The 25,167-nt window shown below is 40.2% G+C and overlaps 4 protein-coding genes across 5 annotated transcripts; 2 read left to right on the top strand and 2 right to left on the bottom strand.

Moving 5' to 3' along the window:
* Positions 1-31: 31 nt before the first annotated feature.
* uqcrc2b (ubiquinol-cytochrome c reductase core protein 2b) lies at positions 32-5,448 on the bottom strand. 2 transcript variants are annotated; one of them, XM_069664344.1, is made up of 13 exons: positions 5,359-5,448; positions 4,308-4,394; positions 3,723-3,872; positions 3,458-3,522; positions 3,298-3,354; positions 2,904-3,126; positions 2,763-2,820; positions 2,508-2,603; positions 2,197-2,396; positions 1,947-2,027; positions 1,742-1,818; positions 556-709; positions 32-378 (listed from the first exon to the last, which is right to left on the bottom strand). In XM_069664344.1, the coding sequence occupies exons 1-13, from the start codon at positions 5,389-5,391 to the stop codon at positions 295-297; spliced, it is 1,365 nt and encodes a 454-aa protein (XP_069520445.1). In that variant the 5' UTR covers positions 5,392-5,448; the 3' UTR covers positions 32-294. The 2 variants fall into 2 exon arrangements, with proteins under 2 accessions (XP_069520445.1, XP_069520444.1); XM_069664343.1 differs by lacking the exon at positions 4,308-4,394 and adding an exon at positions 4,171-4,272 and having other exon boundaries at positions 5,359-5,441.
* A 1,003-nt stretch (positions 5,449-6,451) lies between these two features.
* On the top strand, positions 6,452-7,890 carry snu13b (SNU13 homolog, small nuclear ribonucleoprotein b (U4/U6.U5)). The gene is made up of 3 exons (XM_069664831.1): positions 6,452-6,642; positions 6,827-6,947; positions 7,415-7,890. Exons 1-3 carry the CDS (start codon positions 6,640-6,642, stop codon positions 7,675-7,677), a joined length of 387 nt encoding a protein of 128 aa, XP_069520932.1. The 5' UTR covers positions 6,452-6,639; the 3' UTR covers positions 7,678-7,890.
* A 1,303-nt stretch (positions 7,891-9,193) lies between these two features.
* On the top strand, positions 9,194-12,554 carry crym (crystallin, mu). Its single transcript, XM_069664909.1, has 8 exons — positions 9,194-9,360; positions 9,444-9,594; positions 9,682-9,744; positions 10,067-10,168; positions 11,449-11,632; positions 11,711-11,832; positions 11,938-12,022; positions 12,168-12,554. The coding sequence occupies exons 1-8, from the start codon at positions 9,194-9,196 to the stop codon at positions 12,239-12,241; spliced, it is 948 nt and encodes a 315-aa protein (XP_069521010.1). The 3' UTR covers positions 12,242-12,554.
* A 921-nt stretch (positions 12,555-13,475) lies between these two features.
* Positions 13,476-20,361, bottom strand: LOC138593112 (ras-related C3 botulinum toxin substrate 1). Its single transcript, XM_069663968.1, has 6 exons — positions 20,056-20,361; positions 18,624-18,695; positions 18,353-18,470; positions 17,817-17,879; positions 16,393-16,552; positions 13,476-14,921 (listed from the first exon to the last, which is right to left on the bottom strand). Exons 1-6 carry the CDS (start codon positions 20,088-20,090, stop codon positions 14,791-14,793), a joined length of 579 nt encoding a protein of 192 aa, XP_069520069.1. The 5' UTR covers positions 20,091-20,361; the 3' UTR covers positions 13,476-14,790.
* Positions 20,362-25,167: the final 4,806 nt, after the last annotated feature.

Here is a 25,167-nt window from a genome sequence, read left to right as displayed (position 1 = left end):
CAAGAAACACAACATCACCACAAGTCTCTCTGTAAGGTAGATAGAATTTATTCATTATTTTACATCAGCTATACAGTTAATGTGGACAGATGAGTGGAGCACAAATTTCAGCATAACCTGAAAATATACTGTTACAACACCTATAAATACTCTGTGGTGCTATGACATTATATATCCCAGAACCACAGCATTGCAGAAGATGATGAGAAATTCTGTTTGGTTTTTTTTATGTCAAGGAAACAAAATCTGCTTAACCATCAGAGTTAGGTACAGTACAAGGTGACAGGGAGGACTTTAGATCTCATCCACGAAGGGTGTTTTGACGAGGTTGCCACTGGATGCCATAGTCTTCTTTCCAGACACAAATTTCTTGGCAGCCTGGGAATGAATAAACCAAGGAATATAAGAACACAATTACCTTCCACAAAATCAATTTTTCACACAGCAAATTAAGCAAACATTGGAGGGAAAACAATCTTAATTCATGTAAGAAAACTGAGTTATGTGACTAGATCCTACTGTAACATCCTGACAGAAGCAGAGCAATTGTCTTACGTTGGCGACATCGGTCAGGGAAACGTTGTCGATGTTTTTGGAGATTTCCTCATGGGAGGTGTAGGACCCCTCAGCCAGAGCCTGAGAGCCCATCGCCTCCAGCAGACCCTCTGAAGTCTCCAGAGACATCAGGAACTGTCCCTTCAGCTGAGCCCTGCAGAGAAACAAAGATGAGTGCATCATGAGCCACAGCAGTGCAAACTAGATGGGAAAGATTTAACTTGATGTACTCTCTACATGATGTTTATTATAAGGGGGAAAATGTCTGACTTTTTTTGAATACTCCCCGAACTGCTCGGGGCGCATGTCCATGTGCAGCCCCCTCACTCTGACATGTCTCTATTAATCCGTGTCCATAGGGTCCTGTATGTGCATGTGTGTATTTCGGGCCTATGTGTGTGCAGCATGTGTCTAATAACGAGTGAAAACATTGAATTTTCCCTCAGGGATTAATAAAGTATCTCTACTGTTGCAACAATTAACCAGCTAAGTTTAAGAATGTGGCTTTATGTTATATGAGAGCAGAAATGGCACCACCGACAGGCACCAAGTGGCAACTGCTGAATGAATAAGAACTAGGTTGTCAGTTTTGTGAGTGTCTAATTGACATGCTGAGATTTGGTTATTGAAATTTTTTGGTTTGAAAATGAAATTATTTTGCTATTTATGCTATATATGCTTAATGCAATTGAGCTGATTGATACCACTCTCATGTCTCTACACTTAACATAGTTACGCTGCCAGATGCTAGCCAACATGACTTAGCTAAAAGACCAAAAATAGAAGGAGACAGCTAGCATCTTTAAAGCTACTGTTTAACATGAAAAATATATATATATATCTTTATTCTGTAAAAATGTCTGAAAGCAACAATTCACCTTGTTACTGGAGGTTATGCGTCAGATGATTTCTTTTTATCTTTGTACAGGGTAAAGCTACCCGTTTCCCTCTGTTTTCGATCTTTATGCTAAGCTAAGCTACCCTGCTTCACCTACATATTTGAGTGTGGTGTCAATCTTTTTATCTGATCTCCCTCAATCCTAAACTTTAACTGTGTATCAACATATATTTTATTTATTTCGCTGTTTATTTATGTGCTTACTCCAAAAGTTAGAAGTAATAAGTCTAAACTAATTCAGAATTCAGGTTACATGGTAGAGAAAGTCTTAATATCTGTAAGTCTTACTTGGCCCGAGTGAGGTCAGCAGCTGTGACTCCACCATCAGCAACAGCCTTTACCTGTGCGAGAGCGGCTTTAATCACCTGGAGAGAAACGAGAGAACAGAGATCACTTTAAATGTTACCCTTTCCAGTTTCATTTGGAAAATTGCTGCTTTCTTGAACAGTTTTGTTTTAAGAACATTCTCTGATCACAGCTGAGGGATACTCACATCACCAGCAGCTGCAGCCTGGGAGATGGTGTAAACGCCAAACAGACCCGAATCAGAGTAGCTCGCATTGAAAGCACTCACCTGTTCAGACAAAGAAAAAGGGATTTATTTAAAGGTTCTGCACATTAAAGGTTTACAGTTTTCATGGTAAAGCTGCACAAAGCATTGCCATAGTTCCATGTTCAGCCAGTCAAGGCACAGGCCTATTAAATGTTTCACAACTTTATATAACGAACCAACAGCCACTCACATCAAAGGGGTCAGCAGTTGCCTTGGAAACACCCTGAACCAGTTTGCTGGAGGTGCAGGAGCCCCTCTTGATATGCGGACCAGCTCCCAGTAAATGCTGCAGCACGTTGAAGGCCAGAGCCTCGCTGCTGCCGGCTGCTGCCGACTGGCTCACCACGGCTGCGTGGACCATGCTGCTGCCACTCAGCAGGCGGAGCTCACCTACAGAAAGGGATACAGTCTGATGTTAGATTTGAAGTATTTAAAAGTGTAAATTGCGGGGAGTGACAAGCCAATAAATAGATTCTTTAAACATTTAACAGTTTGGCTCACCTCCACGATACTGAGCCTTGGCCCCGGTGGTCCCTGCCCCGCTGCGGATGTTGAGGAACTGCTCTCCAACTTGCTTCAGCACTGTGTGATCGACACCTGGAGGAAAGACAAACATGATTAATTAAAAGATCCTTTAGACAGTTGTGGATACAGTGTCAATGTAGCTTTGATGTCCAATTACATTCATACAGTCATATAAACACTGATTTAAACAGCGCTGATATCATGACGTTATTAGGGGGGCAAAGGTCTTACCAAGTCCAACAAGAGCCATTCGAGCGCTTGTGAAATTGTTCTGGACAAATTGGTGCAGCTGCAAAAAATAAACATAAGAGAAGGAGTTTAAAAGTGTTCATTACCACCATAAAGGATAAACCCCCCAAAAAGAATCCTTACATGTTCAGACTGGATGTTGCCAACCATGTGGTCGGGACAGTACAGGGAGTTACTGAGAGCGTCCTTGTAGGCAGCTGCATGAAGAGCTTCCACCACACCTATCTGAGTGCTCTGTGCAGCCTGGGCCTTGTCCATCTTCACCCTCGGTGTGAGGTCTGACACCTCCCATGGCCTGAACTCTGGGGCTGTGGTCACGTTGATCAAATACTCCATCACTGTGTCGCTGCAGACAAATAATGAAGAGGGGGGACAAAAATGTTGAAACTGTGCTATCAAACTGAAAAACACAACCACTCCTGCAGCATAATAATTTCTACATACATACCATTGTTTCACTACAATACTGTGAAGTATGTAGGATTAATCACAGCATTGTCATTATTTAAAGACTCACATGTCGTCTCTCAAGCAGTCCACGGTGTAGACCATGTTCTCTCTGGATGACGTCACACTGCAGAGGAACACAAACATTCAGACACACAGACAGGAATTCTTGTTTAAGGAAGACACCTGTATTCACTGCTTTGTTGTGATATTTCTAAGCATCAACTGACCTCAGGCTGCCCCCCACAGCCTCGACACCACGGCATATCTTAAAAGATGAAGCTCCTTTGGTTGTCTGAAAAAAGTACAAATGCTAAGTTAACAACAAGCTGAGACAGAAGGCAAATATTCATTCTCAAACGTATACTTTGGGTGTGATATATGGATAATAATATTTTAAACAGGTGGGAAAGGAAACCCACAGAGAAAAGTAATAATTTACAGTTGTTGAAAACCATACTAAACTCAAAATACATCAAGTATGCAGTATCATACCAGGCTGGAGGCCAGCCGGAGGAGGTGGGTGACGCCATGGTTGTCAGAGGTCTCAAAACGACAGCCGGCCTTGACAAACACTCCGATCTTGGAGGCTGGGGAGTAATTCTCCAGGGAGGCGATCACCAGTCCGCTGGGCAGTCTGGTCACCTGAGAAGAAGGACAGAAGACAGACGTACTTTAGTATCAATTCCATCATGTAAAAATCCACATTTAGCTAAAGCAGCCTCAGTTTATACTTTAAAGGATCATTTAAACTTTTGGACATTTAGTTTTATCATTTAACATTTTATGCTACAGAAAACTGACTAAAGACAGACAGCTTTAAGTGTAAAAAAAAGAATTTTCTCCAGGCAAAACAAGTAATCTCTTCATGCTCAGACAAAAAACCACCCTGTGAACACCAAGCCAACCCCAGCACAGCAATCCTCATCACTGCCAAACATACATGGATGTCCTGGTACGAGTGGGCAGCCCCTGGAGAGAGCTTGAGGCCAGCCAGGGGCTGGGCAAGAGACTGGCCTGATCTGGTAGCCGCATGGAACCGTCTCTGTGGAGAAGAAAGACAAGTCAACAACCACTGACCTGCACATCCTGCGGCTGAAACTTAATGGCTTCGGCCGCCCCTGCGAACTCCACCTTACGAGCCGCCTGGGCGGCGTAAAGTCTTGTCTGGAAAAACAGAGAACATGGGAAGGGGGGATATTACAACTAATGTGTTGCTGGCTTGTCAACTTATAGGAGGGCATTTTCCGGGCGGAGGATAGAAATTGAAGAATATTGAAGATCCATGAATGCTTCTGATATAAACAACAAACTTTCAAAATATTTTACTCAATGTGTTTAAGGTTTTTCACATAGTATAGTGTTGCTGGACAATTTGTAATGCTGCGTTTTGGCTGTTAAAATACTGTATTACTTATTATTCTTTTTAGGTTACAATATTTACAGTACATACAACTAAGGTCCTAGTTATTGCCCCTGAACTAAGGTCAGACAAATTATCTCATCAGAAAGTTTAAGTAGTATTCGATCTGATCAAAAGCTCAAGAAAAAACACTAAATGGACTTTGTGATATTTCAAGCAATTGTTGTGGCTTACAAGATATAGTAAGCCACAATAATATTATAGTGTTACAATCAGCACAGGAAACTCGTGTGCTTAATTATATTGTTAAACAAAGCTTTAAATAGAAATGCACTGTAAGCAAACCCCACAAGCTTCAACTAACGTCAACATTAGCAGCTGAGGAAGGACTGTTGAATTTACTGTACTGGAAGCTAACTGTTGGCTCTCGCTTCTCTTACATGTCAAGTAACATGAATTAACTGTAGACCCTGAGTTTAATAAATAGGTTTGAACAACAGAAGTTTCAACACATAAAGCCCGTAGTAAAGGCCTGGTGTTCTTTATGTAACGTTATCCGTTGGTTAAGTACTAGTTACTTTAGCATTGAGTCATGTCAAGCTTCAGCTGAGTGTTTTCTCCTCTGCTCTTCATCACACCTTGTGACACCTGACACGACCCTGAATTTAAACACTGTCCAAGAATCACACAAACATTAAAACAGACGGCTAGTGCGTGTACAGCTTTCCCGACACACAAACACTAAACTTAAGTTAGAATAGTCCTTACAGAGAGCTGACTGATTCCCCGAATCCCCTTCATCTCCCCTCTCTCCTTCAGTCAGGACGATGGAGCAATATGGCTGGCGTGAAAGTGCCCTACCCAGAATCCTTTGCGTGTTCCTCGCTCACAAAAGTACTGCTGAACCAATGAGAGTGCGCCCTCTGTTGCCACGGAGACAAATAGACACATCCATAACTGCACAGAAAACATCGAGCAATATCATTACAGAGATGTTCTTATTTCACCTTGAGGACAACACAATTGATCTACATGTATTATTTCATAATAAGTCGGTCTTCTTTCCTTACCACAAATAGTAAAAGTTTTCTAAGTAGTTTCCCATGTACAGTTTTGCTTTGCCTCGTAAAACCCTCTTGAAATACGAAAGCAATCTGTCCTTTATATTGTTCACAAGCTTAAACTTAATCTTGTAACACACATTTTCAAAAGATGAGACATAAATATAAGCTGTTCTTTCTATACAGCACATCCTGACACATTTGTTCTGGAGTTATACAAAGAGATTGTGGCGAAATGTTTTCAGGTTTATAAAAATGTCATGTACTAATGTAATAAGTTACATATATATATATATATTTTTAAAAGTCCAAATCACCCATTATATGATCTTGAATTTTGTATGTAAATGTCGGACTATGAAGAAAATGTATTTTTGTTCTGCTCATAAAGAATATGAAATCTAGCACCAATAACAAAGCTGTAAAAACTGTAAATGAGTGTATTTCTTTATTAATAAGTGTTTTCATTTTTAAACTATTTTGAATGAATAAAATTGTATTTTCTTTCATCTTTCATCCCACGTTTGATAATTTCCTTTGTGCTGTATTGTACTTCCCCTGGCGAAAAACAACTGTTTTACATTGTTGTCATATTATTGTTATAATCAATATTTATTAGATAAGATATTTAGATTTAGATAGTTTTTTGTTATTTCCTGTGATAGCATATCACTTACATTAAGCCTCCATCATTTAGCTATATTCCTTTTACATTAGCCCAATTAAAAAACAGAGAGCAAAGAAACAGAATCCACTTCCTGTCGATTTCCCCATGTCCCCAGTGCGCATGTGTGGTACCTCACACGTGTGGTGAACGTTTCGACTTGCTGCATGCAACAGAGCTTAGAGAGTTTGTAGCACAACAAAAACGTAACTAACTTAAAACATAGATTGCTTGCTGTTGCCCTTTCAGATCCAGGTGACAGAAAATAGTCCTCCGTGAAGCATTTCGCCGAGAGGGCCGGAATACCAGAAAAAACTATTCGCAATGGTGAGTGTTGGTTTCTGAATGAACTAATATGCTAGCAGGCTAGCTAGCTATTAGCTGGCTAAAGAAAGTACGCTTCAGAGCGAACTAACCGTTAACCTGTAACTTCTATTGTGAGTTCACTTCATAATGTTGCTGTTTTCCGTGGTTAATGTGGTTTTATTTTGTTTTTATGTACTATGACCAGACTGAACCTCAAGTGAACCCGAAGGCCTACCCACTGGCCGACGCCACGCTGACCAAAACCATCCTGGACCTGGTGCAGCAAGCCTCCAACTACAAACAGTTGAGAAAGGGGGCTAATGAAGGTGAGAAACCGAAATCCTGATGCTAGAATAAAACTTTTTAGTGGGTTAAAGTAAAATCTTGTCATTTAATCACTTTCAGTATTACAGTAACATGAGTGCAGTCTGCGAAACGTGGTGTCTTTCCGGTCAACACATGTACACACATTGCCAAATAGTTGCCAGTGCTACTGCTAAAGTGTGAGGTTGTGCTGGTTGTTTTTTATCTTTAACTGTGATTTGCTTTTACAACTTATGGTCATATAAATTCAAACCAAAAAAAGAGTAAGCATGTTATTAAGTCACATGATATAATACATTTTTGGTACAGTGAAAGCCTAGACCTCACCCATTGATTGGTAGATGAGTGTTTATACTTGGTGTTAAACCAGGGTCCCTGAAATTAACCAATTTGGCAGCTATAGGCTGGTAGCCCACTGGTTATTAAAACAATAACTGTGAAAACTAATTTTGATCATCTTCTTCCCCAGCCACTAAAACCCTGAACAGAGGCATCGCTGAGTTTATTGTGATGGCTGCTGATGCTGAACCACTGGAGATCATCCTCCACCTGCCGCTCCTCTGTGAGGACAAGAACGTGCCATATGTGTTCGTTCGCTCTAAGCAGGCCCTGGGTCGGGCCTGTGGGGTATCCCGCCCCGTCATTGCTACCTCAGTCACCATAAAGGAGGGGTCTCAGCTCAAACCGCAGATTCAGTCTGTGCAGACAGCCATTGAGAGACTGCTGGTGTAATTTTTGTTACACTGAAGTGATAAAATCCCCTTGAAAAAAAGGGGGAAGTCAGATTCCAGATTGAAAATATTCTTGTCTCTTGTTTGATTAAGAAAAACAGTTGTTATGCATGACAAGAAAATATAGATTTTTTTTTGTACTTTTTAGGACACTTCATTGTTTCAGTTTGCCACAGCATGATCTGCTTCGTAATAAAATCCTTTTTTATTTAAACATGTTTTGTTTATTTAGATGTCTCATGTTATTGTTTTCACTCACATTGTCGATCTTGAAATACAACCTCTAAAGTGTTACAGAAGTCATTTCTAACGAATAGTTAAATTGATATAAGATAAGCTTTGTTGATCCCCGCTGGGAAAATGTACTCATTAAAGCAGCTCAAAAAAAAGGTGCAAATTAACTATAGTAAGTGATAAAGATAGAAAAAATACAGGGGTCAATAAAAGGATTTAAAAAATGACAATATAAATAACTAATAGGAAACTATACACACTATGTACAACTTTTCCCTGTAGATACCCTAGAGTTATGTTGCACATAAAATTGTACAGGTATATTAACAATAAAGTTTAGCATTGCAATTTGCAGATGACACAAAATATTGCACAGTGTAGGAGACATGGTTGCACAGCGTGATTGCAGGGTTATATGAAATACACTGTATATAAGAATATAACCAGGGACACAGAATATGTATACTTACTTACTGCATATTCCCATACATATAAACATGTACCAAAATATACATTTATTGTAATTTGTTTTTAGGTATTCATTTCAATCTAATCCAGCTAATGTTATGATGACTCAATGTGTGAGTAATTGGATATCTGAACTAACCTGAATTGTTGGAAGAGTTGCTGCTCCTTCCATGAAGAGTTTAAGTGTTTGTCATCAGCAAACATCCTCATGTTGCTTTACCTTCATTTGATGTAGTTCACGAGCTACAAAGTCAGTATATGTAACATTCAAAACCTAGATTACATTTAAGACAGTGTTATTTATCTTTGAAAATATTATACCTCGAACAGCTACTATCAAAATGTAACTTACACTGTTGCATCCTAAATGACGGTCCTCCACCATCAGTGATCAGTGATTGGTTGGACTTACAATAGATAAAGGGCCCTAGGATTAATGCTATGTTTAAATAACACTGAGAGGGACAAACATGCGTACTAACTTTTAATATTTAAAGTACATTTTGGTTTTAATACTAAAGCAATTTTACTTGTATCTTTCCAGTATCACTACTTTTAGTCAAGTAAAGAATCGACTTCAATAACACAGTTCGACTTTTCAAAACCAGCCCACAAAACATTGGCGCTTTTAAAGGGCTTACTTATTGGCATTTTGGCTATTCTCTAAGAAATACGGTTTAACAACCGTGTTTCAATAACTTGTCCTGCGGCTCTTGAATGCAGCGTAGACACACATGAAACGTCATGAACTTTAGACAAGTATAAACGCTCTGTCAGTATCTGAATCACTACTTCTCAACCGGATCACATGAGCTATGGCTGTACCTCCGGTCGTCATATGGGAGCATGAAGTCGAGCAACTGTTGCATTACAGAGATCTTATCCCGCGTCTGGAGGAAGCTCTGGGGAAGTTCTCCAGCCGGGACAGCGCGGAGGTGATCCAGCCTGTACGCTCCACGGTGCCCCTGCAGAAACACAACGGGTAGGTAGGCGTAGGCCTTACTCCGGACGATAAGTTTGAACTTTTAACGTTGTACTTAAACTGAGCTGCTTTTATTCTTTGAGCTTCCTGGGTTTGATGCCCACATACATGGAGAATGATGGAGTCCTGAGCACAAAGTTGGTGTGTTTCTACAAGAGGGAGGACAATTCAAACCTGCCATCCACGCAAGCTACAGTGGTGCTGCTGGACCCTGAGTATGGGAATGTAAAAGCTGTGAGTGAAACTAATGACTCTGACCCATACAAATACTGCATAAAGCAGGTTAGGGTTTATTTATCATAACATGTTTCCCACCTGCAGGTCATGGATGGAGAGGTCATCACAAGAATGAGGACAGCTGCAGCCTCAGCCATCTCTGCTAAGGCATTCTTCCATTTTTCAAACATTGCCTTTAGATCAGGGGTGCCCAATCCTGCTCCTGGAGAGCTACCTTCCTGCATGTTTTAGGTTTCTCTGTACTTGAACACAGCTGATTTGAATGATCTGCTGGTTATCAACTGAAGCTTCTCAGGGGATTGATAATGAACAAAACATTCGAATCAGGTGTGGAGCACGGAGAAACCTAAAACATGCAGGAAGGTAGCCCTCCAGGAGCAGGATTGGGCACCCCTGCTTTAGATGATCTGTTCTCAAATGTTCAAGCTATGACCATGTGTCTGTCCTTTTGTGTGTTTTTCTCCCACAGCTGCTGATGCGTCCTGAAGCAGAGGTACTGGCCATCCTGGGGACAGGACAACAGGCTTTGAGTCATTACAATGTCTTCACTGAAATATTTTCATTTAAAGAGGTAAAATGTAAAATATCTTCTAAAAGTATGAGCAGCAAGTCTAGACAGAAGCCTGTTTTTATCCACTTAGGGTAGTGTGCTTCCTTATACTATGGTTTAATTTGAAAGGTACCATTTAGTTTAATATTTTGGGATATGTCCTTATCGTCTTTCTCTATTGATACTATTCTCGTGCCTGTAAACTAGCATAAAGCTACTACTTGGATCTCAGGCACATGCACAGATAGGACCCAAAGGGGGCTTGAGCCCTTGCCCTTGTGCCCCCAGAGTCGAAAAGTGCCCTTAACTAACAGGGAATTAGTGCATGTTGGTGGGGCAAGTACCCTTTTTTTGCTTGAGCCCCTGCCTGAAAAAATGTTTGTGCACAGCCCTGTTGGAGCTAGATTAGCTTGATTAGCTTAGCTTGAGACTGGAAGAGCTAACCTTTGTCTGTCTAAAAAAGGCCTCTCTAAAGCTCAACAGTAAACGCTTTATATCTTGCTTGATTAATGTGTACAGGAGAGTGTAAAACAGACCTCACAGTACTGCCAAGACTCCAGGAAGTTAAATAAAAACCAAAATAAGTTAAACAGTTGTGCTGATTTTGCTAGTTTAAATAGGTAATGATTGACTGTATCTTGTACTTTACATCAGTAAAATTCAACTGGGTTCAAAAACAATCTCCATCACTGCTGAATTTACAACCGCTTGTTCCTTACAGGTTAGACAAAGAAGATAAGATCCGATAAGATAAGCTTTAGGGGAAATTAACTCGTTCCAGCAGCTCACAAAACAGGCAAATTAAATAAAGTAGTCAAGTAATGAAAATAGACAAAAAAGTACAGGTGGCAATAAAAATATAAATGTATGAAAATATAAATAAAAACAGTAACACAATAATTTCCAATGTAAGGCAGTTAGCTGGAGCTTTTGAAGGCTTTGATTTTGGAGAGAGCTAAGCTAGCTGCTTCACCCTGTTGCTAGTTGCCCAGCTAAGCTAAGCAGCTACATGCTGTAGCTTCATATTTAGCTTACAGACATGAGAGTAGTATTGATAATTTCATCTAAATCTTGGCAAGAAAGCAAACAAGTGTACCTCCCAAAATGTTGAACTCTTTAATCAACAGCAAAGATGTCATTTAAAGTGGTACTACTCACTTTGAAGGCTTATCATGCTAACAATTCTGTCCTAAATCTTTCTTTTCTTATTCATTACAACAGAAATTATTGTTGTGTTTGCTTGATAAACATATCGTGTTTGCTTTTTCATAAAGTGACATAATTGCCCTGGATCAACACAGGTGCGTGTGTGGAGTCGCACAAGAGAGGGAGCTGAGAGGTTTAGCAAATCTGTCAGTGGTCCGGTGACGGCGTGTGCCTCAGTGGAGGAGGCGGTGAGGGGAGCTGATGCTATAGTGACAGTAACCAGATGCACAGAGCCACTGCTGTTTGGTCGCTGGGTCAAACCGGGAGCACATGTGGCAGGTGAGAAGACATAAATAAGTCACAACTTTTTAAAACAAATGAAGTATTTCCCACTGTTTCTCTTGTGTTGCTGAGCAGCAGTTGGAGCGTGCAGGCCAAACTGGCGGGAGCTGGACGACGTGATGATGAAGGAGGCCGTGGTGTACGTGGACAGCAGGGAGGGAGCGATGGCCGAGTCTGGTGATGTCATCCTCTCTGGGGTCAGTTTGTCATTGCGCTTTCTTACTGCCTCGATAAGATGTGTGTTATTGGTCCACTTTGCAGAATATGTGTGGCAAATGTAGGATTGTGGATTTTGTTTTCAGGCTGAGGTGTTCGCAGAGATTGGAGACGTTATCAATGGGACAAAACCTGCACACAGAGAGAAGACAACCGTGTTCAAATCCCTTGGTAAGCCCTGCCAGATGTAGGCCTAGTCCATCTAATGCACTCATGTACTCTATTTTTCTAATTTAAGATAAGAAGAAGCCAGTTTTATAGGTTGTATTCATGTTATTTAGTGTAACCATACCTAATTTGTTATTTTAAATTACAGGAATGGGAGTTGAAGATGCAGTGTCCGCTAAGCTGGTATATGACCAATGGCAAGCCAAGAGCAGGAAACTATGAACAGACGGATGTATTTCAACCCTGACCTAAAGCACACAAGCTGCACACAAGTTGACCAAGTGCAGACAATCCTTACAGCACACTAGTAGATCCAGATTAAGGCGATAGCATAAGGGACAGGAAATAATGTGTTACAGTTTATTTATCCTAGAGAAAAAAATGCCTCCTTTATAACCTCATAAATCTGCTAAAAGGGGCGCTAGTTTAGCTTAGTTGTTAAAGCATTCATCCCATGTACAGAAGCCCACTCCTAGATGCACCCGACTGACTCCAGCCCTGCCCATATCTCTGACTCTGTCCACTATCTATCTAATAAAGGCCAAAAACATGATCTTTAATCTGTCAGTTGTTTAAGAATGTGGTCAATCAACGAATATTAATCAACATAACGCCCGCCTCCTTTGATCGCCTGCAGCAATCAATGTCCTTGACTGGAAACGGGGAGTGTCTCCTTACCTCTTGCTCTCCTTACACTCCGGTACAACGCAGGTCAACACCATGATGCTCTATTTTTCTTTTGTTTGTAGATATATTTGGTAGAACTCTAAGGGGGAAATTCACCAAGGATTGTACGGCTTTTGTGCCCACTAAACCTGTGCAAATTACATAAAAAGACTCCAAGCACGCAGAGGGTTGTATGCACCCCAAAGTGCACTGCAGAGCAAACAGCATCTGTGTACTCCGAAGCCGTTCACGCGTATTTCAACGTGTCACGTTATGCAAACATTCGCGGTTAATTAGTCCCTTTTCATGCAAATGAGCCTCGTGGCAAAAAGCACATAATTAACAAACGCCAGCGCTCTTGACGGGTCCAAGATGTCTGCGGTATGGCAGTTTCCGAAACGGACAGCAAGGTTGTGCTCAGCATCGGTCATGCGAAGAGGGGCCAAATCTCATTCATTCAACACTAATTTAATCGCCCATCTCAAGACTCATCAGGCCACTACAATAAAAGAAGGCATGATATCAATTCCACTACAGGGGAGACTTGATGTTCTCTGCAATTAGGTGAAAAAAACATGTGCCATATATATATTGATATTGAAATTGGCAAAAAGGGTTGGAAATTAACGGATATCGGCAAAATATCCAGTATCGTGCATCCCTAATAATGATTGTAAATCACTGCATTTTATACTGATAGATGATTACCAGCACTTCGAAGACATTTCATTGTGAAATTGTTATGGACACATTTCTGTTTGGACAAAAGAAATAAAACAGAGTATTTTCAATGAATTTATTTGCTTTAAAAAAAATCTGCATATAACTAAGTTAAAATGAAACCACATTTAGCAGGAAATTAAACCAAGTGGGCATTTTAAACTTCACAATTCAAACACTGATCCAATAAGTCAAGAGTGGCTTTGATCATCGCTCATTTCAAAATAAAATGTGCTCAATTGTTACTGTGTAAGGTTATATTGTACAACAAAGACATGAAAATCAGCTGCACCCTCCGAGTGCGGATACACTGGCTCGTAGACTTCATTAAAAACAGATGATAAAGTGAAACGCCTTCGTGATACAATATGGAAATGTTATACTGACAAAAAGCCTGGATATCTGAAGCCTTTCAGAATGTAGTGAGGAATAATGATATAAGGAACCAGCATAAACACTGGCTGCATCGACCTTCACGTGCCCGACAGTCATTATAATACCGTGTTCACTTTAAACACAGTGAGAAATGAAGAATGGATTCAGCTAGAAACAAAAACAAGATAATTATCTGTTAAACGTCTAAATGCTTGTTAATTATAGAAAGAAATTATCATGTATCTCGGTTGCTGCTATAATTGTTATAACCATTTATGGGTAAAATGTTTCTACATAACTAAATGATGGTATATTAAACATGTTAAAGTAAAAAGAAGGAGATAAAAACATGTTAGTGTTCATGGAGCGACTAAAAGTGATGACTGAGTTTTGGCAGCACCTCAGACTAGTCAGATGACACATGTAAACAAAACAGTCTGTCAACCACAGCTGAGACAAGAGACTGACCATGAAATCAAAAGGAGAAATTAGAGCTTCTAAAAAATGTTTCTTAAAGTTTCATCAAGGCAGCAGGAATCTCTTAGTGTGTAGGGGGGAGTGTAGTGCAGGACGTCCTTCTCTAATGGAATTAAATCTATACAAATGTCATGATAAAAATCACGTTCAAGTAGTGTTTCTTCACAATGTCAGAGGACAATTACATGAGTTTTCTTTTGAAAAATACTCCCTCTTTTTCCACATACAAACCCTCATCCCAAATCAAACCCCCCCACCCACCCTCACATTCCCAAAGGCCTTAGCAAAGTCACTTCATTCCTGTCAGTCCGAAAGCACTTAACAGATGTGAGCAACAGTAAACCAGAGCTGACGGAAACCATCAGCGCTGCTTAAATCTGTGAAGTTCTTTGAGACCGACGTCTGATCTATCAGAGCTTCTATAAAAGCAAGGACACAGGGGGTGAATAGATATTTGGGGAACCCAGCCATCTTCCCTTTGAGTAGGCGAGTTCTGACTGCAACCATGTATGTCTACTCCCTGTGGTTCTCCATTACAGTAATGTGCACTTTCTCTTCCTCTTCTTGACTGGTGGGGGGCACAGGACCGCCCTGATGGCTTCGTCGAACACCGTCTTAAGGCCACGCTGCGTCAAAGCTGAGCACTCCAGATACTTCACTGAACCTGGTGGGAAGAGGAAAAGAGAGAAGGTGGAGCAACAAAGTCACCAATTAGGTTCTTTATGATTGCATGGCTTAATAACACAGTCCAGAGACATAATTTAAAGCTCGACTTTGACTGTGCTCTGTAACAACCCCAGACAAAGTCTTTCCACTCTGAATTACACAGGGTGCATACATTTCAAAACAAATAATAAATCACATTCACATTCGTAGGATCCACTTAACTCACACAATTAAATTTACTTTCAACTTTGCCAATTATATATTGCAAGAAAATTAGGCATCAATGCAATATTTTCTATTCTATTCAATATATTAATGTTGCTAGGGCTGCCACGAGTAGTCGAGGTAATCGATCAATATTTTTAGTCGACGCAAAGTCATCGTTGTTTTTCTTCTGCGTCATGATGTCAGTTGTTTGTGGCTCGAGCCATTGAGCTAAACAGCTCCAACACAGTCTTAAAAATGGCGGTGGCAGCAGCAGAGTCCGACTCCGTTGCAGCAGGGTCTGACTCGGTTCAGAGGGAAAGTTTCCAAAGGCCCAAGGCTTCGAAAGTAGGAGACTACCTCAAATGATCACAGAACAAAAAGAGGTGCTTTTCGACAGCAGGAACTTTGCCCAGGAACTACGAACGTTTTGAACAGCTCTGTGCGTTTTGATAGCAGGAACCGGGGTCTAAATTTAGTTCCGGTTAATTGATTTGCCCGCTCAAAAGTCCCGGCTTGGGGGATAGTACTTTCCAAAAGGTCCAGGAACTTTCAGGGCAGGGCCTGCAGTGTTGATAGATTCTGAGTGGTTGAGTAATCAGAATCGATTACTATTTCACCCGCCATGTTTAAAATACTGCAGCTGCAAGCTCACTGTTATCATCCTGCTTCGAGATTGTTTATCACTGTGCTTTGAGATGAAATCAGAGAAGAAAGCCTGATTCAATGAATCTATCTGTAATGCGATAAAGCACGATCAAATCCAGAACAAGTTGAATCTCCTCCATGCTAACAGGCTAACTGGAGTGTCGCACAAATGATACCGGCTCGTTCGTCACGTTATATGGCGTCATCTTTGTTGTTTGGTCTTACTCTTCTTCTTACAGCCACCTACTGAACTGGCGGTGTAGTTTAGTTACTTGTATTGCTTCTCCATATGTCATTGGCCTGATTTGCAGAATCTTCCCAGCTACTTTAGGCCGCTGTGGAAATGCAGACAACAAAGGGCCACAGGAAGAGAAGTTCCTGGAACTAAAAGTTTTTATTCGAAAAGCACCTAAGGTGGTTTGTACCCTGTGCAAAGTCTCCCTGGCATACCACAGCAGCACTAGTGCAGGAGCACCTGAAGAGAAAACACACAGGGGCTATTCTGAACAATGGACCGCCAGAAAAGGCAAAACCGCAGTGAGTGTTGTCTGTTCATTAGTCAGGAGAGCTTTTTAATATCTTTTGTCCTCGTAGCTGTTTGTAGTGTGTCAGCTTACTTATTTCTTTAGCCATGGCCAAGCCCTGGGGGTAGATGATGGGGGCGAGTTTCTTCTCCTTGAGTTTTTCGATGGTGTCCTTGTCGTCTCTCAGGTCCAGCTTGGTGCCCACCAGGATGATGGGCGTGTTGGGGCAATGGTGTCTCACCTCAGGATACCACTGCAGGAGGAGAGGAGGGGGAGAGTCAGAGGCTGCAGGATGCAGATGGACATAACGAGAGACACTATGGAATGTGGGTGGGTTGCTGAAATAATAGATTACTTCCTCAATTTCCTGGCTCTTATCCATCTCAGCATGATGGGATTTCTAAGGAACTAATGGGAACAAGAGGAAACAAACTGCTTCCAAATATGAACAATTCTCAGTCCCGCGGTTACAATGCGGCATTTTTTCCCTCTTACTGTACCAACTGGGCATTTTTATCTTTATATATTTATAAATGAGGGTGCCATGAGATTTTGACCAGAGTTAAAAATACATCTATAATAATTTATAATGATTTTTCTTGAAATCAAGTAATGTCCCAGATCAAGGCTGTGCCCGCTACGGCTGTCAAAAAATATTCTAAATTGAATATATAACCGAATTGTAATAAAAAACAGATATTAGATAATTAAAATTAATATTTAATGTCAAAAAAACCTTCACTACCGCAGCAGTCTCACGAGCTCCCACGTGTTCTTGTATGTTCTCATTTGTCCTCGTGCACACTCTCCAGGTTACGGAGCGTCTTTGAATGCATCACAAAGTCACTTTAAACGTTAATAATTAACTTCAGTCGAGCTGAAACAAGCTAATATAACCATGTGACGAGTGGTAATGACGGTGGAGAGATTCTCACTCCCAGCATAACAGACAGGTATATGTATGTTGAAGACATGTTCATGTTTAATAATGTTTAATGTTATGTTCACAGCACAGCTCGCTCAAAGAACTGAATGTCCGTCCTACCTTAACCTAATTGTTTAATTTGTTTATTTTGCAGGGTATAGGAAGCCTGTTTTGATCTTTTAAAATGAATGGTTATGTTTAAATAAATATACATAAGATAATCCTTTATTTGTCCCACAACGGGGAAATTTACAGTGTTACAGCAGCAAAGTGGTTAGTGCAACATTACAATAAAGGGCATATAGAAATAAGTAACTAAACAAGTGTATCCTAAAAAATATGTACAGAGCTATTAAGATAAGATACGCAACAGACAAAGTTTGTCTCTCGTTGTATCGGCCTTCTTGTCGACAGATTGAGCAAAAATAGATATTCGAATAGTTTGAACCCATGTGTTTTTTTAGAAGGAATAATCAAACTTCATTTTTGGCCAATTTTGACAGCACTAGTGAATACCTGAAATTTCAAGACAAAAGTTACCCTTTAAAGTAAGGCCAACAAACTGCAGAGATAAAGAGCGGGTTGTTCTCACCTTGGCACGGACGTTTTCAAAGGAGGCCGGACTGACAAGTGAAAAGCAAATCAGGAACACATCCTGAGGAGGAAGGATGACACATCAATGTTTAACTTTTATTTCTGCTTGGACACAAATAATCACAATCTAACATCAGAACTAATAAAAACATAATGCTGAGGATAACATGTTAATATACAAAACTGCTTTAACAGGCTCCAAATGTTCATAAAACTGGATTAATCTGGACTGTGTAGGTTAAAAACAAACTGACTCCAACTTTCAGCTCCTTCGAGTCTTTGGCACAGAGGCCAGTGTGTTGCAAGGACAAAGAGCGCAAACAAAAGCTCCCTTTCACTTCCTCCAGCCGTCTTCCAGACAGTGTATAGGTACTGTGGATACACAGCTCTACTCTGCTGAGTGCAAAGACCGTCTCTTAAGCATTACAGGCCAGTGAATAACTCCCAATCAATGCTCAGTGTTCATCTTAGCATTGTCTGTGTACTGCAGTTATCTGAGACAAGCAGCACTTCTCTGTATAGACGTATACATACTGTCTGTGGGTAGGACAGAGGCCTGAGCCTGTCGTAGTCCTCCTGTCCGGCTGTATCCCACAGGCCCAGGTTCACTGGTTTCCCATCAACCATCACATTGGCAGAGTAGTTGTCAAAGCTGTAGGGAGGGAGGTGGAGGTTAGCTTCAGAGTTAAGCATAATGTAACATATGAGTACATAATGTACAGTACAATGCATTTTAGAGATGATGTTGTTGACTGAGGTAATACATTTCCTAACAGAATCTATTAGGTGTGTGTGTGTTACTTACACTGTGGGGATGTACTCTCCAGGGAAGGCATTGGTGGTGTAGCTGATAAGGAGGCATGTTTTACCCACAGCCCTAGGATTAGAGAGAAGAAGAAAGATCAACAGAGAAAAAACATTGATAAGAACAGCTGGATTTTATCTAATAGTTTTGATGATTAGATTACATTCTTCAGTGAAATTGTAGCTTGTTTAACCTGCGCTGCCTGACTTGACTAGCCTTCGAAGGAATTTCAGCTTTGTTATTTTTCACTTTATGTTATCACTGAGTTTTTGCAACACTTCTGTCAAATATCCAACAATTATTCTACTTTTTTGCAAGTCAGATGTATATAAATATTGTGGACCACCACCACTTTCAAAATAAAAGTTAAACAAAACAGTAGAAAGTAAAAGTTATTGTTCATCTCAGGGTGACATGTCCTGTAGTGCAAATTGTAAAGCTGATTGCGTGCAATAGTTTTCATTAAAGTATTAGGGTACTTTGCGGGTTCTAAGTTTTGGTTTATTTAAGCAATGTTGTAGACTAGCAGGAACTACAACTTTAAATACACCGCTGTCCCAGAGTGCAGTTTCTCTACATGGGATGGTGCAGAAAGTAGGAAGAAAGTAGAAAGTAAGAATCTTCATATTATCACACAATTGTCTGAAAACTTACATGGTTGAGATGAAAAATGATTTACTTTTTTAACTTAATCTGATATAACTTTAATAGTATTTAATTTTTTCTGGCTACATTACACGCTAGAGGCCTCGACTTTCTCTCATCATTAAAATGTGAAGTGTCACAGAACAAAAAGTCAACTTTTACTTAAATCTTGTAAAAAAATACCAAAGATTAGCCAATAATAATAATATAATAATGACTTAGTATCTGAAAATTTTGACTTAGTATCTCAATATTTTGACTTAATATCCAAATATTATAACTTATTATCTAAAAAATAATGACTTATTATCTCATTATTTTGACTTAGTATCTCAAAATAATGACTAAGTCGAAATACTGAGAAAGTATCTCAATATAATGACTTACGTAGTCTCTAATAGCCTGTGTGGTAAGTAAAGGACATACACAAGTTTTTTACGAGAAACATGTTCAATAGCGAACATACAAACTTGAATATAGGACGAGCGACGAAGTAGCTGTCGACTTGGCAGACTGCGTCATGTCTGATAAATGACATGCTGTGACCCATTCAGTCCCACCTAACCGGAGCATGTCGATAAATCTGTCTGACCCAGCTGGACTGGAGAGCAGCACAACAACAGCTGTCGCTTAACTTGGCATGTTATCTGAGGCTTGTTAGCCGCTAGCCAACTGTTGGTAACTGGGTCAACCAAAACAACTCTGTTAGCCTTTTCCTGATAACACATGGGTAAAACTGGGCAATTTAAAGAGGTTAAAGTAAGGAGACAACAAGAGTTTCACTCACCCGTCCCCCACCACAACACACTTAATGGCCTGCATCGGACGGCTCTCTCGCTAGCAACGCAGCCGACGGTACTGCAGCTCGAAGTAAAGCTAAGCTAGCAAGCTAACGGAAGCTAAAATAAACCGGTCCTGTGTCGCGTGCTAAAGTACAACGTGAACTAAGTTAGATGGGATCAAGTACTCCCAAAAAGTTGAAAATGTGACTGGAAGTTAATTCTTCCGGTTTGTCTTTCCTTCCCAGAAACACCCAGTGAAACTCCAAAGTTGTAATCAGACAGGCAACACCCAGGAAAAAAAAAACTCTGGAGTCAAGAAGATTGAGGGAAAAAAACGCCCTCAGTTTGGAAGCTGTAGCGCGAGATCCCCGCAAGTCACTTCCGGTTAGAGCAGGACGGTCCAAGTCTGCCACCTACTGGTCATAACTGGAACATGCGAGGTCACGAAAAGAAGGGCCAGGGTCAGGGAACAAATATTCAATCTTTTTCTTTGCTAAGCAAAAATTTCAACAAAATTATGTAAAAAAAAAAACCCAAAACAAACTCGTGATTGCTCCATTGTTACATTAGATTATTATTGCAAATGTATGATTGTAAAAGTTTACTGTTGTAATTTCTTGAGGTGGAGCTAGTTTTTAACTTTTTTGACTTCAGTCTATGACTTCAACAAATGATTATTTTTATAATGAATCTGCTGATTATTTTGTCGATTCATTGATTGATTCTCTGATAGGTAAAAATAAATAAATAAAAAAATCTGTGAGAAATGCTGTCAAACTAGAGCCCAAAGTGGCACCTTCTCAGTGCTAGTTTTGTTAAACCAAGTGAATGCTAAATAACTTTTTTTTATCATTATAAATAAGAACACATTTTTTTTGAAAATTTAAAGCAAATCCCATTGAACCATGGCATTAGAGTACACATATAATGTTTAATGGAAAAATTATACTAGAATTATAGTATAGTAGAGTAAATGTTTTAAGTCAAAATCATTGTGTAAAAGTACTAACAAGGAGTATAATCATGTTTATATCTATATAATTATCAATGATTGGAGACATGTACAAAGAATATCATTGTGTCAGCTCAGCTTATTATTTACATTTATTTTATCATTTTTTGAGTTTATTGCATTGAAACATAGAAAAGTAAAAAAGATGAATTGGGGGGGAAAAGATTGGTGGACACATAAATTTCATTGTGAAAATTTGAGGTACTTTGCTTTTCTTATCCACTACATTTATCTGACAGCTACGGTCAGTGGTTACTTCATACATTTTTTCCCCAGAAAAATGTTTTAAAAAATGTAACATGTTGCATTTTTACAGATAAAGTTAGTTTATAAAGTAACATTTCAGACTGTTTTTTAAACATCTTAAAACACTCTGAAAATAGACTGAATCGGAATTGTATTTTGATACTTAAAGTATATAAAGCTTTGAATAGTGTTTCTATTTTAAATATGTCCATTTTGAACTCAGGATTTTTACTTGTTGTATTGAGTATGTGCACATTGTGGTATGCAACTTTAGTAAAAGTTCTGAATACTTCCATAGGTGACACTAGCAATAGCAATAGCAATTTTATTTATGAAACACATTTCATTACAGGTAAGCTCAATGTGGTTTACACTGGGGGCAAAACAGGAATACAAAAATACAATCATGAACAACATAGAAATAAAAGCAGTTAAATGTGCATCTAATGTACATTTGACACACCACATAGCAATCAAACACACACACACACACAAATTCAATTTAAAAAACTGCACATACAACCATCAGCACAGGTGATCATATGTACACACACAAAGTAACTATTCATACGCTTGGGAGAATAGAGGTTTTGAGTTTGGTTTTTAAAGTAGAGAGAGTTGTGATGGACCTCAGGTCAACAGGCAGCTTGTTCCAGAGAAAAGGACCACAGTAACTAAAGGCCCCCTCACCAGACCTAGATCTAATTCTAGGTACAGCTAAAAGACCTCCACCTGATGACCTGAGGGGCTGGATTAGGTTGTAGTCTGTGAGCAGGTCAGAAACATATATGGGAGCTGAACCATGACGTGCTTTGTGGATTAATAATAGGATTTTGAATGTGATTCTGTATTGTACAGGGAGGCAGTGAAGTGTTTTGAGTACCGGAGTGATGTGTTCAAATTTTCTTGTACGTGTGAGGACTGCTGCATTTTGGATGAGCTGGAGTAATGGTTGCTTCATCCATTTACAGTATATGGTAAATGGTAAATGGACTGTACTTATATAGCGCTTTTCTAGTTTTTGCGACCACTTCAAAGCTACTTTTACACTACATGTCACATTCACCCATTCACACACTCATTCACACACTGATGGCAGGGGCTGCTACCTAAAGTGACCAACTGTCAATCAGTCATCACATGCATACCCATTAGCTATGCCACTGAGAGCACTTTGGGGTTCAGTGTCTTGCCCAGTGTCACTTCGACATGTAGACTGAGGGAGCTGGGGATCGAACCTCCAACCTTCCGATTGAAAGACGTCCAACTCTACCACTGAGCTACAGCTGCCTCAGTATGCAAGACCAATCATGCCGCAGTTCTACATATGAACAGGAGAGGGCAGCATTTTACAGTTTTATTATAAAACTGAACTCTATGATGGTGTTGAACTCTTTATTGTTGACCTGTGAGAAAAAAAATGAATCACACACACACACGCACACACAAAGACAGACAGACGATGCATTATCTGTGTCTTTCCTCTCAGTTTCTCACATGCTAAAAGTCCTTATCCATCATCTCTGTAATGGTTTTATTTCTCAATCGATTAGTCACCGACTCCATGGCAACAACGCAGCGTAGCATCAACTCTGTACACACACACACACACACACACACACACACACACACACACACAGACACACATTAGTAACCCTGACTCTGGATTATGTTATTGGGGGATTTCTCCAGCAAACAACACATTAATAGGATAAACGTCAGCACTAAGTGGGGGGTAAAAGCAGAGCGAGAGATTAATGAAGGATAAACAGGCCTGTCGCTGCACATCAGGGAGGCTGTAAAACACAGGAGAAAACTGCACGACATGAGGATGTCAAACTGGGAAAAGACATTAAGGGGGGAATCTGCTCTGAGGCAGTGTTCACTCATCGCCAGAAAGAAAAAAACATGTCGAAGAGTTTAGTATTTTCCGAATACTTCCAAAGGGATTGGGATTTTCGGTCATATCGGAGTCCTAATTAAGTGCATTTAGCAACCCTTCATCTACTGTATTTAGATTGAAGAGGTGGTAGAGAGGTTGAGTCGGGACAGTCTATGTTGGAGGCCCGGCCATGTTAATGATCCTCTGCGGAGCTATCCGGTCCTTCCTGTCTTGCTTTCCTCAGTTTGCTCAGGAAGTAGAGGAGTTGTTGAGCCTTTCTAATAACTGTGTAGATGTGTATGGAGCAGGACTAGAAGTCCTCATTGATGTGCGCCTCCAGGAATCTAAGGCTGGAGACTTTCTTCAAAACCTTTTCTATAACAATCTTCTTGTTGTTAAGAACGAGATTGTTGGCAGAACACCCGGCTGTCTGGTTTTGCATTTCTTCCCTGTTTGCTTACTCAAGTGATCAAGAGATGTGTCTTTTGCAAACTTGATGATGGTTGTTGCTGCTTGGACAGGTAGATAGTTGGGGTAGGGTATTCGCACATCACGTATAGGTGCAGCAGCAATGAAAAGAAGGCAAAGCCCATACACTTTCCGTGTAGTTTCGACGTTTGGGTCTTTGTCAAGTGATCATTTTTGGACAGTTAGTCAATGGTCAAAAGGGTCATACAAGAACGGGCCCAGCACACATCCCTGTGGAACATCAGTGTAGGGGTGAGGGTGGAGGATGTATGCTCTCCTAACCTAAGACAGACTCCTAAGACAGTCCAGGTGCTAATGGTCGTGTTTTGGCTGTCCAGTTTGTACTTAAGTCATAAGACAGCTTCCTTTTAAAAATACCTGGCCTTTCCAAGTGATCCAGGGCTGTATGGAGGGAGAGGCTGACTGAATTTCCTGTTAATTTCTTTGCTCTGTAGATGCTGGTCCGAGATGGCAGGGATGGGGCCTTTGATGCAGGCCAATACAGCCTGTCGAGCCAGTTGGCAATCACATGGGGGACTGCGATTGTGGTTTCTATTTTCAGAGCAGGATGTCTGTGTTTGGTATTTGATTAAATTGTTTTTCCAGGGAACAAAATAAGATGTTGTGGTTTTAACTAGGAATTATGAGTGGGATGATTTCTTTAACAGTTTCAAGGCAACTAACTCAAGGAAGTTACTGCTCACGCTCACCCATAACTCCCCATAAAACGAGCACTTTTCATTTGTACACCTTAATACCTATAATACTTGTACAATTAAAACAAACAAGATATATTGTGGAAATGAGTGAGTTGCTGGTTTTGGTTGTTGGATGTGTTACGCTTGGACAAAGTCATGCTAACCGTTTCGCCCATTTTGTCCTCATGCTAGGCTAAGCTAGCCAGTAGCTGTTTCTGTTTCCTTTATATTGAACTTTCTAAAGACTTTTTATGCATTTCAAACTCTAATTTGATAAGAATCATTGGAGTTTTGCCATTAGGAGTGTGTCTGTGTAATCTCACATTAACAACTGGCTTTGGAAGAAGGATTGCTTCACATAAGAGTTAGGCAGAAAGAGGTTTTAACAAGCCAGAACAACTATTAAAGCGAACTTTCCTGGTGAGGCTTTTTTGTGTCCCGCTCAGCTCTCCTCCTGCTTCCCCGTCGCTCTCAGTCCATATGCATCTTTCCTCACTCTGCAGCCCAGAGAGTCATTTTATCGGATCATTATGTGCCACCATTACCACCCTAAATAATCACCAAGATTTAATGACCCCTGTCACGGTGCTCTCATTTGCATAGGAGTCAGATTGACAGTCTGCGGGCAATCAACGCTTAAATGCCGGAATCTGCTTCGTAATGGTTTCACTCACAACAGAGAGTCCACGGGATGTCTGCTATCACACCATGTAGAGAAAATCAACATTTTTAATGGAGTGAAAGCTGAAGGATGAGAGTATTCAGGGGTTATTCCCTGGATTTCAACATTTCAGCTAAACGGAGCGCAAAA

Source organism: Semicossyphus pulcher, unplaced genomic scaffold, assembly GCF_022749685.1.
Source record: "Semicossyphus pulcher isolate SPU_LCO1_2020_fin unplaced genomic scaffold, fSemPul1.0.p SCAF_16, whole genome shotgun sequence".
Lineage (NCBI taxonomy): Eukaryota > Metazoa > Chordata > Actinopteri > Labriformes > Labridae > Semicossyphus > Semicossyphus pulcher.
Note: the sequence above shows the minus strand (reverse complement) of the source record. Positions and strands in the feature narration are given on the sequence as shown.